This window comes from Palaemon carinicauda, chromosome 43 (assembly GCF_036898095.1).
Source record: "Palaemon carinicauda isolate YSFRI2023 chromosome 43, ASM3689809v2, whole genome shotgun sequence".
NCBI classification, from domain to species: Eukaryota; Metazoa; Arthropoda; class Malacostraca; order Decapoda; family Palaemonidae; genus Palaemon; species Palaemon carinicauda.
Window position 1 is genome coordinate 58,559,742 of NC_090767.1, and position 13,162 is coordinate 58,572,903.

Sequence of the window (13,162 nt, forward strand, 5' to 3'; positions counted from 1 at the left end):
AGACATGCAGTCCAAGCTTAGTCCTTGTTAGAGGATTTTTTGTTTACGGAGTCAGTGTGTCACTGGGAAGACGTTCAACAACCAGCAGAAGTGACTTGTTGTGACGCAGTGCGGCAACCTCAGCAACCCGATAAGGAGTTGTCTATACAACCCAGACAGTCTAGACAGCTTCGGGTTGTCACTGTACTTCCTCGCTTCCCCATGGTTGACAGTTCACAGACTGTGCAGCAGTACCATGATCTTGTGTCCGGCTCCGTCAGACGACTGGCTTTTAAGAGCTCCCACAAGTCGTCGCTGTCTGGAGATTCTCAGATGGACTATGGATCTGACCAAGGAACTGGGCCTCCTGGTCAATTTTGAGGAGTCTCAGCTCGTCCCATCCCAGACCATTGTCTACCTGGGTATGGATCTTCAGAGTCGAGCTTTTCGGGCTTTTCCGTCGGCCCCAAGGATCTTCCAAGCCCTAGAATGCATCCAGAGCATGCTGAGAAGGAACCGATGCTCAGTCAGGTAGTGGATGAGTCTAACAGGGACACTTTCATCGCTGGCCCTGTTCATCGTGTTAGGGAGACTCCACCTCCCCCACCTTCAGTATCATCTAGCTGCTCACTGGATAAAGGACATGACGCTAGAGACGGTCTCAGTTCCTGTTTCCGAAGAGAGGAGGTCTTCTCTCGCGTGGTGTAAGAACAGCTTTCTTCTCAAGGAAGTCTACATTTGGCTGTTCAGAAACCCGACCGCCGTCTCCTCTCGGACGCATCAGACACGGGCTGGGGTGCGACTTTGGACGGACAGGAATGCTCGGGAACATGGAATCAGGAGCAAAGGACACTTCACATCAATTGCAAGGAGTTGTTGGCGGTTCTTCTGGCCTTGATAAACTTCAAGTCCCTCCAGCTTAACAAGGTGGTGGAGGTGGACTCTGACAACACCACAGCCCTGGCTTACATCTTCAAGCAGGGAGGGACTCTTTCGTGGAAGTTGTTCTAGATCGCAAGGGACCTCCTCATCTGGTCAAAAGATCGAAAGCTCACGCTGGTAACGAGGTTCATTCAGGGCGGTATGAATGTCATGGCAGATCGCCTCAGCCGGAAGGGTCAGGTCATCCCCACAGAGTGGACCCTTCACAAGAGTGTTTGCAGCAGACTTTGGGCCCTGTGGGGTCAGCCAACCATAGATCTGTTCGCTACCTCGATAACCTAGAGACTCCTGTTGTATTGTTCTCCGATTCCAGACCCAGCAGCAGTTCACGTGGATGCTTTTCTGCTGGATTGGTCCCATCTCGACCTGTATGCATTCCCGCCGTTCAAGATTGTCAACAGGGTACTTCAGAAGTTCTCCTCTCGCAAAGGGACACGGCTGACGTGGATTGACTCCGTTCTGGCCCGCGAGAGAATGGTTCATAGAGGTACTGCAATGGCTGGTCGACATTCCCAGGACTCTTCCTCTAGGAGTGAACCTTCTACGTCAACCTCACGTAAAGAAGGTACACCCAAACCTCCACGCTCTTCGTCTGACTGCCTTCAGACTTTCGAAAGACTCTCAAGAGCTAGGGGCTTTTCGAAGGAGGCAGCCAGAGCGTTTGCCAGAGCAAGGAGAACATCCACTCTCAGAATCTATCAGTCTCAAGGGGAAGTCTTCCGTAGCTGGTACAAGACCAATGCAGTTTCCTCAACCAGTACCACTGTAACCCAGATTGCTGACTTCCTGTTACATCTAAGGAAAGTAAGATCCCTTTCAGCTCCTACGATCAAGGGTTACAGAAGTATGTTGGCAGCGGTTTTCCGCCACAGAGGCTTGGATCTTTCCACCAACAAAGATCTACAGGACCTCCCTAGGTCTTTTGAGACCTCAAAGGAACGTCGGTTGTCCACTCCAGGCTGGAATCTAGACGTGGTCCTAAGGTTCCTTATGTCATCAAGATTTGAACCTCTCCAATCAGCCTCTTTTTAGGACCTCACATTAAAAACTCTTTTCCTCGTGTGCTTGACAACAGCTAAAAGAGTAAGTGAGATCCACGCCTTCAGCAGGATCATTGTTTTCACATCTGAAACGACTACATGTTCCTTGCAGCTCGGTTTTTGCTAAACGAGCTTCCTTCACGTCCTTGGCCTAAGTCGTTCGCGATCCCAAGCCTGTCCAACTTGGTGGGGAATGAACTGGAGAGAGTACTTTGCCCAGTTAGAGCTCTTAGGTACTATTTAAAAAGGTCTTAACCTTTACGAGGACAATCAGAAGCCTTATGGTGTGCTATCAAGAAACCTTCTTTCCCAAGTTCTAAGAACTCAGTTTCTTACTATTCAGGCTTCTGATTAGGGAAGCACATTCTCATCTGAAGGAAGAAGACCTTGCTTTGCTGAAGGTAAGGACACATGAAGTGGGAGCTGTGGCTACTTCAGTGGCCTTCAAACAGAACCATTCTCTGCAGAGTGTTATGGATGCAACCTATTGGAGAAGCAAGTCAGTGTTCGCATCATTCTATCTCAAAGATGTCCAGTCTCTTTACGAGTACTGCTACACCCTGGGACCATTCGTAGCAACGAATGCAGTAGTAGGCGAGGGCTCAGCCACTACATTCCCATAATCCCATAACCTTTTAACCTTTCTCTTGAATACTTTTTATGGGTTGTACGGTCGGCTAAGAAGCCTTCCACATCCTTGTTGATTTGGCGGGTGGTCAATTCTTTCTTGAGAAGCGCCGAGGTTAAAGGTTGTGATGAGGTCCTTTAGTATGGGTTGCAGCCCTTGATACTTCAGCACCTTAGAGTTGTTCAGCCTCCTAAGAGGAACGCTGCGCTCAGTAAGGAAGACGAATTTATTTAAGGCAGAGTAATGGCTCAAGTCGACTTCCTTACCAGGTACTTGTAATTTCATTGTTATTTTGAATAACTGATAATATGAAATACGGGATACTTAGCTTCTCGATATACATGTACACTGGTTTTCACCCACCTCCCTGGGTGTGAATCAGCTACATGATTATCGGGTAAGTTTAATATTGAAAAATGTTATTTTCATTAGTAAAATAAATTTTTGAATATACTTACCCGATAATCATGATTTAATTGACCCACCCTTCCTCCCCATAGAACCAGTGGACCGAGGAAAAATTGAGGTGGTGTCAACAAGAAGTACTGCAGTACCTGGCCACAGGTGGCGCTTGTGAGTACACCCCCCTCTTGTATAGCGATCGCTGGCGTATCCCTTCCGTAGAATTCTGTCGGGCAACGGAGTTGACAGCTACATGATTATCGGGTAAGTATATTCAAAAATTTATTTTACTAATGAAAATAACATTTTTAGTTGTTCATTAATTCAACTGATATTTATATATTTCGTTTCCTCAATGGGTTATTTTTCCCTGTTGGAGCCCTTATATCAAGAATGTTATTACTGTTCTTGAAATATTTTCTTATAATTGTTTGTTACTTCAACTGATATTTATATATTTCTTTCCCCAATGGGCTATTTTTCCCTGTTGGAGTCCTTATATCAAGAATGTTATTACTGTTCTTGAAATATTTTCTTTTGGTTGTTAGTTAATTCAACTGATATTTATGTATTTCGTTTCCTCACTGGGCTATTTTTCCCTGTTGGAGCCCTTATATCAAGAATGTTATTACTGTTCTTGAAATATTTTCTCATAATTGTTCGTTACTTCAACTGATGTTTATATATTTCCTTTCCTCACTGGGCTATTTTTCCCTGTTGGAGACCTTGTATAGCTTATAGCATCCTGCTTTTCCAACTAGGGTTGTAGATTAGCAAGTGATAATAATAGTAAATCATTATAAGGACTTCCGCCTTCGTATTAAAAGTTCTTATCACATAGGACCAATTACAAATTTTTAATTGTAATTTTTATTTATGTTAATTATACAAACTTCATTTCCCCAACTTACAGTGCCTGCTTCAACCACCCCAGAAGTCTTAGGTTATAGTCAAATTTTAGGTTATAGTCAAATTTTAGGTTATTGTCAAATTGTAGGTTACTTGAATTGCCATTACTACTATGACCTCGATAAAGGTTTAAACTGCCATTTCAGCTTATTCCAGTCAACCCTTTTACCCCCAGTGGACGTACTGGTACGTTTCACAAAACTCATCCCTTTACCCCCATGGACGTACTGGTACGTCCTTGCAAAAAACTGCTATTTACATTTTTTTGGCATATTTTTTATAACTTTATGAGAAACTTCAGGCATTTTCCAAAAGAATGAGACCAACCTGACCTCTCTATGATGAGAATTAAGGCTGTTAGAGCAATTTAGAATATATATTGCAAGATGTGCTTGAAAAAAAAAACCCGGGGGGTTAAGGGTTGGAAAGTTCCAAATAGCCTGGGGGTAAAAGGGTTAAAAACTCAGGTTTCAGGTTTTAATAATCAGGAGAAATAACTACTATTGAAAATTTGTTATATTTAGTTCAACCGACGTCCATTAGAGTAGAAATTCTTGACCCAGTACTTTTCGTATAGTATTTAGTTTGACCTCGGAAACAAACCTGTTACTCATGCAGATGATGCTACTCTCTTTGGATCAAATTGTCGGTTGCTGAAGTTCTTAACCCTTTTACCCCCAGGCTATTTGGAAATTTCCAACCCTTAACCCCCAGGGGTTATTTTTTTCAAGCACATTTTGCAGTATTTTTTTTTAAATTGCTCTAACAGCCTTAATTTTTGACATAGGGAGGTCAGGTTGGTCTCATTCTCTTGGAAAATGTCTGAAGTTTCTCAAAAAATTATCAAAAATATGCAAAATAAATTTTAAATAGCATTTTTATGCAAGGATGTACCTTGTACGTCCTTTGGGGGTAAAAGGGTTAACAGAAATCTAGCCATAGTTAGTGATTGGTGTACATTATATGAACCAGATGGTTTGTATGTTCATGTAAAAGTAGACAGTCTAAATTAGTATGTAAACAGGTATCATACATGTCAGAATACGTCAGAAACTGTGGTTTGTAGGTCGAAATGAATAATGATCCTATTTTAATATTAGTTTCTTTAGTACAGTATATCATTTGTATATAAGAATTCTCTTTAATACATGTTTTTAAACATTAAACTTACCCGCTGGTTATATAAAAATGGCTTTAGTCCCTGACGTCATTTTTATATAACCAGCGGGTATGTTAAAAAATTTATTTTATGAAAATATAATTTTACACTTAATATTTACTTAGAACTGTTCAGAGATCTATTTAAGTTGTTAAGTAGGACATTTTTTTACTCGTTTATGTATGTATTATTACTTACGACCCTATGACCCCAAATACCGACCTTATACGGTAGCTTTTTACTTGGAATTACTCAGCATTATGAAGCTTCATCTGTGGTGGATAATGTGGGCGGGTGGGCTGTGGCACCCTAGCAGTACCAGCCGAACTCGGTTGAGTCCCTTGTCAGGCTGGGAGGAACATAGAGAGGAGACGTTCCCTTTTTCGTTTCATTTGTTTGATGTCGGCTACCCCCAAAATTGGGGGAAGTGCCTTGTTATATGTGTGTATATGAGTACACTTTTCACTCATTTACGTACATGTTACCTTTACCCATCTAGTATAAACCCCAAACGCAGACCCCATACTGGCTTAACGCAATTCCATCCCTTTCCAGCGACCAGGCGCAGAAGGGCGACGACGAGGACAACGTCGACGACCCTCGCAAGCTGAAGCCGGGCGAGATCGACCCCAACCCGGAGACGAAACCCGCCCGGCCGGACCCGAAGGACATGGACGAGGACGAGTTGGAGATGTTGTCGGAGGCTCGGGCGCGTCTGGCCAACACTCAGGGAAAGAAGGCGAAGCGGAAGGTCAGTCGAGGGAGTGGTTTGTTTCCCGTTGTTATTATTACCATTATTAACCCTTTCACCCCCAAAGGACGTACCAGTACGTTCTTGCAAAACACTTAATTACATATTTTTACATATTTTTGATAATATTATGAGAAACTTCAGGCCTTTTCCAAAAGAATGAGACCAACCTGACCTCTTTAGGACAAAAATTAAGGCTGTTAGAGCAATTTAAAAAAAATATATAGCAAAATGTGCTTGAAATTTAACCTTATGGTTGGGGTAAAAGGGTTAATATTATTATTGTTATTGTTATTATTACCTCCGCCGAGGGCGTTATGAAATCGAGTCTGTTGATTTAATTTTAATTTTCACAGGATTACGTCAAAATTTCCTTTCCTTGGGCTATATTTCCCTGTTGGAGCCCTTGGGCTTATAGCATCCTGCTTTTCCAATTAGGGTTGTAGCTTACCTAATAATGATAATAATAATAATAATACAGTATATAAGAAATTTCTTTGGTAATGAAAGACCCCATTAAATTTTGGAAATGATCTTGATCCAGATTTGCAATTGTCACAATTTTAAAGACGTCAAGTTGATGGACGTTGATGGAATTTCCACCACAGATAGATCTTAACCCTTTGACCCCCAAAGGACATACTGGTACATTTCACAAAACTCATCCCTTTACCCCCATGGACGTACCGGTAGGTCCTAGCAAAAAAATGCTATAAAAAATTTTTTTTTCATATTTTTTATAATTTTTTTAGAAAATTCAGGCATTTTCCAAGAGAATGAGACCAACCTGACCTCTCTATGACAAAAATGAAGCCTGTTAGAGCAATTTAAAAAAAGTATACTGCAAAATGTGATGGGATAAAAATAACCCCTTGGGGGTTAAGGGTTTGAAATTTCCAAAGAGCCTGGGGGTAAAAGGGTTAAGATTCTAGTTATTATTATTAGTATTACCACTAGCCAAGCTACAACCCTAGTTGGAAAAGCAGGATACTAAAAGCCCAGTGGCTCCAACAGGGAAATATAGCCCAATGAGGAAAGGAAATAAGAAAATAAACTACAAAAGTAATGAAATATTAAAACATATTTTAAGAACAGTAACAACATTAGAATAGATCTTTTATATATAAACTATAAAAACTTATATTCCAATAGCCAGGCCTTCTCTATCATGAGGCTCAATATTACACAATATTCCTGAAGATTTATTCCAGCTGTGACCAGGTTGTGAAATGATCTTCCTAATGAGGTGATTGAATCGGTGGAACTTCAGTAAGATCAAACTTGAAGCAAATATTTTTATGGTGAACAGACTGACATGAGTCTTTTTACAGTTTATTATTATTATTATTAAATGCTAAGCTACGACCCTAGTTGGAAAAGCAGGATGCTATAAGCACAGGGGCCCTAACAGGGAAAACAGCCCAGGGGGGAAAGGAAACAAGGAAAATAAAATATTTTAAGAATAGTAATAACATTAAAATAAATATTTCCTATATAAACAATAAAAACTTCAACAAAACAAGAGGAAGAGAAACTAGATAGAACAGTGTGCCCAAGCGTACCCTCAAGCAAGATAACTCTAACCCAAGACAGTGGAAGACCTTGGTACAGAGGCTATAGCACTACCCAAGACTAGAGAACAATGGTTTGATTTTGGAGTGTCCTTCTCCTAGAAGAGCAGCTTACCATAGCTAAAGAGGAGAATCTGTAAAGAATAGGCCAGACTATTCATTGTCTGTGTAGGCAAAGGGAAAGTGAACCGTAACCAGAGAGAAGGATCCAATGTAGTTCTGTCTGGCCAGTCAAAGGACCCCATAACTCTGGCATTAGTATCTCAAGAAATATCTGTTTTAATGTTGTTACTGTCCTTAAAATATTTTATTTTGATTGTTCATTACTTCTCATATAGTTTATTTCCTTATTCCCTTTCCTCACTGGGCTATTTTTCCCTATTGGAGCCCATGGGCTTATAGCAGCCTGCTCTTCCAACTAGGGTTGTAGTATAGCTAATAATAATGATAATAATACTATATGATACTGGTTGTGCATTCTCAAAAACTAAAAAGTTCAAAAGTTCAAAGTTGGATCAAATATTTTTATGTTGACCAGGCTGACATGAGTCTTCTTATAGTTTATATAGGACATATCTGTTTTTGACGTTGTTAATAGTTTATATAGGACATATCTGTTTTTGACGTTGTTAATAGTTTATATAGGACATATCTATTTTGACGTTGATAGTTTATATATGACATATCTGTTTTGACATTGTTACTGTTTTTAAAATGATTTATTGTTAGTTTGTTCCCATCATCTATTTATTTCTGTATTTCCTTTCCTCACTGGGCTATTTTACCCTGTTGGAGCCCTTGGGCTTATAACACCCTGCTCTTCCAACTAGGGTTGTAGTTTGGCTAGTAATAATAATAATAACAACTAGGTACTACCCATTTCTGTGAAATTTGGTCCGGCATTTCTCAAATACTGTCCGAAATATCTTCAAATAATAGCCATACATTCCTCAAATACTGGCCGAACATTCCTCAAACACTGACCATATATCCTGTAAATACTGGCCACACATTTATGAAAAACAGGTCACACGTCCTTAAGAAACTATAGTCGGTTTCTTTTAGCGAGGTAGATTTGCTCCGACTCGCTGCGGTGTACTTTTAACTCGGTAAAAGTTTCCTGATCGTTGATTGGTTGGACGAGATAATTCTAACCAATCAGCGATGAGGAAACTTTTTCGAGCTAAAGGGGCACCCCTGCAAGTCTGTGCAGAAGCAAATCTGCCTCGCTTAAAAAAATCGACTATAGGAACACCTCACTTGTAGTTGGACTTGCATTCACAATAATTTTGACAGAGTTTAATCCAGTCATATAATCAAGGATGATTTTAGAAGGTGAAAGCATTCCGACTTCTTTAGATCATAAGATGAGCTTCTGTTTGTATCGATATTGAGACGCAGCTTTGGAATTTATGGCTCTGAGTGTTGCCAGTCGTAGGTCATGTAGATTAGGGATTGTAAATGTAATGCGAAGGTGGGAGATAAGGTGAATGGAATATGGAGGGGCAGATGTTTGCTGATGGTGTAGGAGAGAGAGAGAGAGAGCGAGCGAGCTTGTCTTGAGGGAAGGGTGGTAGTGGAGGAGTTATTAAATAGCTTCTCAGACGATGTACTGTACTGTATTTAGTACGAGATTTATCAAGGTCTCGGTACATTACTCACAAAACTATATATATATATATATATATATATATATATATATATATATATAGAGAGAGAGAGAGAGAGAGAGAGAGAGAGAGAGAGAGAGAGAGAGAGAGAGAGAGAAAGAGAGAGAGAGAGAGAGATTTGAGTGGAGGAGTTATTAAATAGCTTCTCAGACGATGTACTGTATTTAGTACGAGATTTATCAAGGTCTCGGTACATAACTCACAAAACTATTTTTTCCCCAGGCTCGCGAGAAACAGCTAGAGGAAGCGCGCCGTCTGGCGGCGCTCCAGAAGCGGCGGGAGCTCCGGGCCGCCGGCATCGACCTCCCGCAGAAGCGCAAGAAGCGGAAGGGCGTGGACTACAACGACGAGATCCCCTTCGAGAAGAAGCCGGCGGCCGGCTTCTACGACACGTCCCAGGAAGCCTACGACCCCATGCAGCCCAACTTCAAGAAGCTGAGGCAGCAGCACCTGGACGGGGACCTGCGCTCCGAGAAGGAGGACAGGGAGAGGAAAAAGGACAAGCAGAAACTGAAGGAACGCAAGGAAGAGGGAATCCCCAACTCGGTCTTCGAGAACGGCGAGTCGAAGACGAAGAGGAGCAAGCTAGTGCTCTCCAGACCGCAGATATCGGAGGACGAGCTAGAGCAGGTAAGGTCCTCGATATCCAAAAGGATCCTTTTTTGCAATGATACTGGCCCCATATGGGGCTTAGACACACATGTTATTAAAATCATTTCACCTATTTAAGTCAATTTTCATATGCAACTGTCTAAAAATATCCTAAGATTGTCTGGAACAATTTCTAGATGGCCTCAAAAAACCGAATTCTCTTCTCGTTGAATTAACTTTCTTTTATAACGTTCCAGCTCCACCTTTTCTTCCTCTTATATTGCGTTGGAATCTAGCTCCACCTTTTCTTCATCTTATATTACCTCCTCAGAATTCAGCTCCACCTTTTCTTTGTCTTATATTACCTCCTCAGAATCTAGCTCCACCTTTTCTTTGTCTTATATTACCTCCTCAGAATTCAGCTCCACCTTTTCTTTGTCTTATATTACCTCCTCAGAATCTAGCTCCACCTTTTCTTTGTCTTATATTACCTCCTCAGAATCTAGCTCCACCTTTTCTTTGTCTTATATTACCTCCTCAGAATCTAGCTCCACCTTTTCTTTGTCTTATATTACCTCCTCAGAATTCAGCTCCACCTTTTCTTTGTCTTATATTACCTCCTCAGAATTCAGCTCCACCTTTTCTTCATCTTATATTACCTCCTCAGAATTCAGCTCCACCTTTTCTTTGTCTTATATTACCTCCTCAGAATCTAGCTCCACCTTTTCTTTGTCTTATATTACCTCCTCAGAATTCAGCTCCACCTTTTCTTTGTCTTATATTACCTCCTCAGAATTCAGCTCCACCTTTTCTTTGTCTTATATTACCTCCTCAGAATTCAGCTCCACCTTTTCTTTGTCTTATATTACCTCCTCAGAATTCAGCTCCACCTTTTCTTCCTCTTATAGTGCCTCCTCAGAATGGATTTTTTTTCTTAAAAAGTAGAAATTCTTTTAAAAATTCTAATTTTCTGGTTATATATAAAAGAAAAATTTAAAAATGAAAATTTTTTGTTAAAAATAAAAATTTTTTGTAAAGAATAAAAATTTTTTGTTATAAATAAAAAAATTTTGTTGAAAATAAAATATTTTTGTTAATAATACAAAATTTTATGTTGAAAATTAGATTCTTTTGTTAATAACAATAAATTTTATGTTGAAAATTAGATTTTTTAAGCTAAAATTTAGAAAACATTATAAATTGATTTTTAATTTTCCCCTTCTCCTCAGGTGGTCAAACTCGGCAAGGCGTCCGAAGCGGCCAGAGAACTGGCCGAGGAGGTCGGGGGCAGCGGGGCGTCCCAGACGCTCCTGGCCGACTACACAGTCACGCCCGGCCAGGCCATGCGCACCCCGAGAACCCCAATGGACCTCGACCGCGTCATGCAGGGGGCCCACGACATCATGGCTCTCACGCACGTCGACACGCCCCTGAAGGGCGGCGTGAACACCCCGCTGAACCAGCAGGACTTCGGCGGCGTCGAGCCGAGCAAAGCGGTGGTCCAGACGCCCAACACGGTCCTCGGCACGCCCTTCCGCACGCCCTCGGGGACCCAGATCATGACCCCGAGCCGCACGCCGGCCGTGGCGACCCCGAAAGGCCAGGCCGTGGCGATTCCCTCGGCCACTCCCGGCGCCACGCCGATCAGGGATAAGCTGAGCATCAACGAAGAGGGGGCGCTGATCCCCATCGATGACCGTCAGGCCCTGAAGGCGTACCAGCGGAACATGAGGGAGGCCTTGCAGAGCAGCCTGAGGGCTCTGCCGTTGCCCAAGAACGACTTTGAGATCGTTGTGCCGGACCAGGAGGACGGGCGGGACGCGGAGGAAATGGAGGAGAGGAAGGAGGCCGTGGTGGAGGATCAGGCCGATTTAGACGCGAGGTAGTCGTGTTTCTCTTGCGGTTCCTTCCTGATGTTAGATATATTGATATTTAAGAAATGACTCCATATTAGCGTAACTCAATCGTCATTAGCTTTTGATGTTCCTGTCGGACTATTTGTTATAGTTTCAACCATTTGTTTTAACAATTTATTAATGCTTAATTAAGTTCGTTCCTTAATCACATTTCCAAATCAGTAGAAATTGTTTAAAAGTCTTTCCAAAACTAAAACGCGAACTTTTCAGGGCCGTGTCCGACGCAGCGGCCCGCCGGGAAGCGGAACTGAAGAAGAGATCGCAGGCGGTGCAGCGGAACCTCCCCCGCCCGCAGGAGGTGAACTCGACCGTCCTGCGGCCGATGCACGCGGACGTCCACCTGTCGGACCAGCAGAAGGCGGAGGAGCTGATCAAGCGGGAGATGGTGACGATGCTGCATTATGATGCCCTCCACACGCCTTCGACTAGCGGCCGGAAAGGTTTGAGTTTCCCTTTTATAGATCGTCTCTCGTTTGTTCAAGTCTCTCTCTCGTTCGTTCAGATCTGTCTCTTGTGTGTTTAAATCTGTCACTCGTTTGTTCAAGTCTCTCTCTCGTTTGTTCAGATCTGTCAATTGTGTGTTTAAATCTGTCTCTCGTTTGTTCAGATCTGTCTCTTATTTGTTCAAGTCTGTCTCTCGTTTGTCTTATATGAGTTTCCCTCTTACAGATTGTCTCTTGTTTGTTCAGATCTGTTTCTTATTTGTTCAAGTCTGTCTCTCGTTTGTTTTATATGAGTTTCCCTCTTACAGATTGTCTCTTGTTTGGTCAGATCTGTCTCTCGTTTGTTCTTACACATATACAGACTTGCCATATTGAAAAATGTCCCTTCATGGCGATCTGTCTCGACTGATGTTTGAGGACCGTTGAATCTCCATAGTTTCTTTGGTAGCTGCAACCTCACCGTCCATGTCAACGATGGATGCGGGCTTTACGGGACCCTATAGTTCTACCTGCCGAGGCATCAGCAGCCATTGCCTGGTGCCCCCAGTTCCTAGCATTATGAAGAAGGGTCTTGAATGCTTATCATGTGTATTTATGGTCAGTTTCTATGGGATTATCACAGTCCCTTGGCTCTGCCATTCATGAGTGGCCTTTAAAGTTTCAGTAGCTGAAAACTCAGTGTCGGTAGTTCCTTGTGGTTGTCAATACTTCCGAGTAGCCGCTTCGACTTCAGCTAGTGGGTAGTGTGAAACTTTACTCTTAATGTGCCCGAACTTAGATATATTTACTCTATTTCAGATTGCCATGTGACTTGTAACGGAGAAAGCATGTGCAAGATTGCATTCCAGCCCAGGCATATGATTTCAGATTGCCGAGGAACTATTGTAATGGAGAAAGCATGTGCAATCTTGCATTCCAGCCCAGGGCATATTATTTCAGATTGCCGAGTAGCTATTGTAACGGAGAAAGCATGTGCGAGCTTGCATTCCAGCCCAGGGCATATTATTTCAGATTGCCGAGTAGCTATTGTAACGGAGAAAGCATGTGCGAGCTTGCTTTCCAGCCCAGGGCATATTATTTCAGATTGCCGAGTAGCTATTGTAACGGAGAAAGCATGTGCGAGCTTGCATTCCAGCCCAGGCATATTATTTCAGATTGCCG

The 13,162-nt window shown here is 42.2% G+C and overlaps 1 protein-coding gene across 1 annotated transcript in view; it reads left to right on the plus strand.

The window, feature by feature from the left end:
• Positions 1–13,162, plus strand: part of Cdc5 (cell division cycle protein 21) — a 34,267-nt gene that overhangs the window by 10,856 nt on the left and 10,249 nt on the right. Inside the window, exons 3-6 of the mRNA XM_068366235.1 lie at positions 5,615–5,810; positions 9,274–9,681; positions 10,872–11,524; positions 11,769–11,998. Of these exons, the coding sequence (XP_068222336.1) occupies positions 5,615–5,810; positions 9,274–9,681; positions 10,872–11,524; positions 11,769–11,998 (1,487 nt within the window). The remainder of the gene's footprint in view (positions 1–5,614; positions 5,811–9,273; positions 9,682–10,871; positions 11,525–11,768; positions 11,999–13,162) is intronic.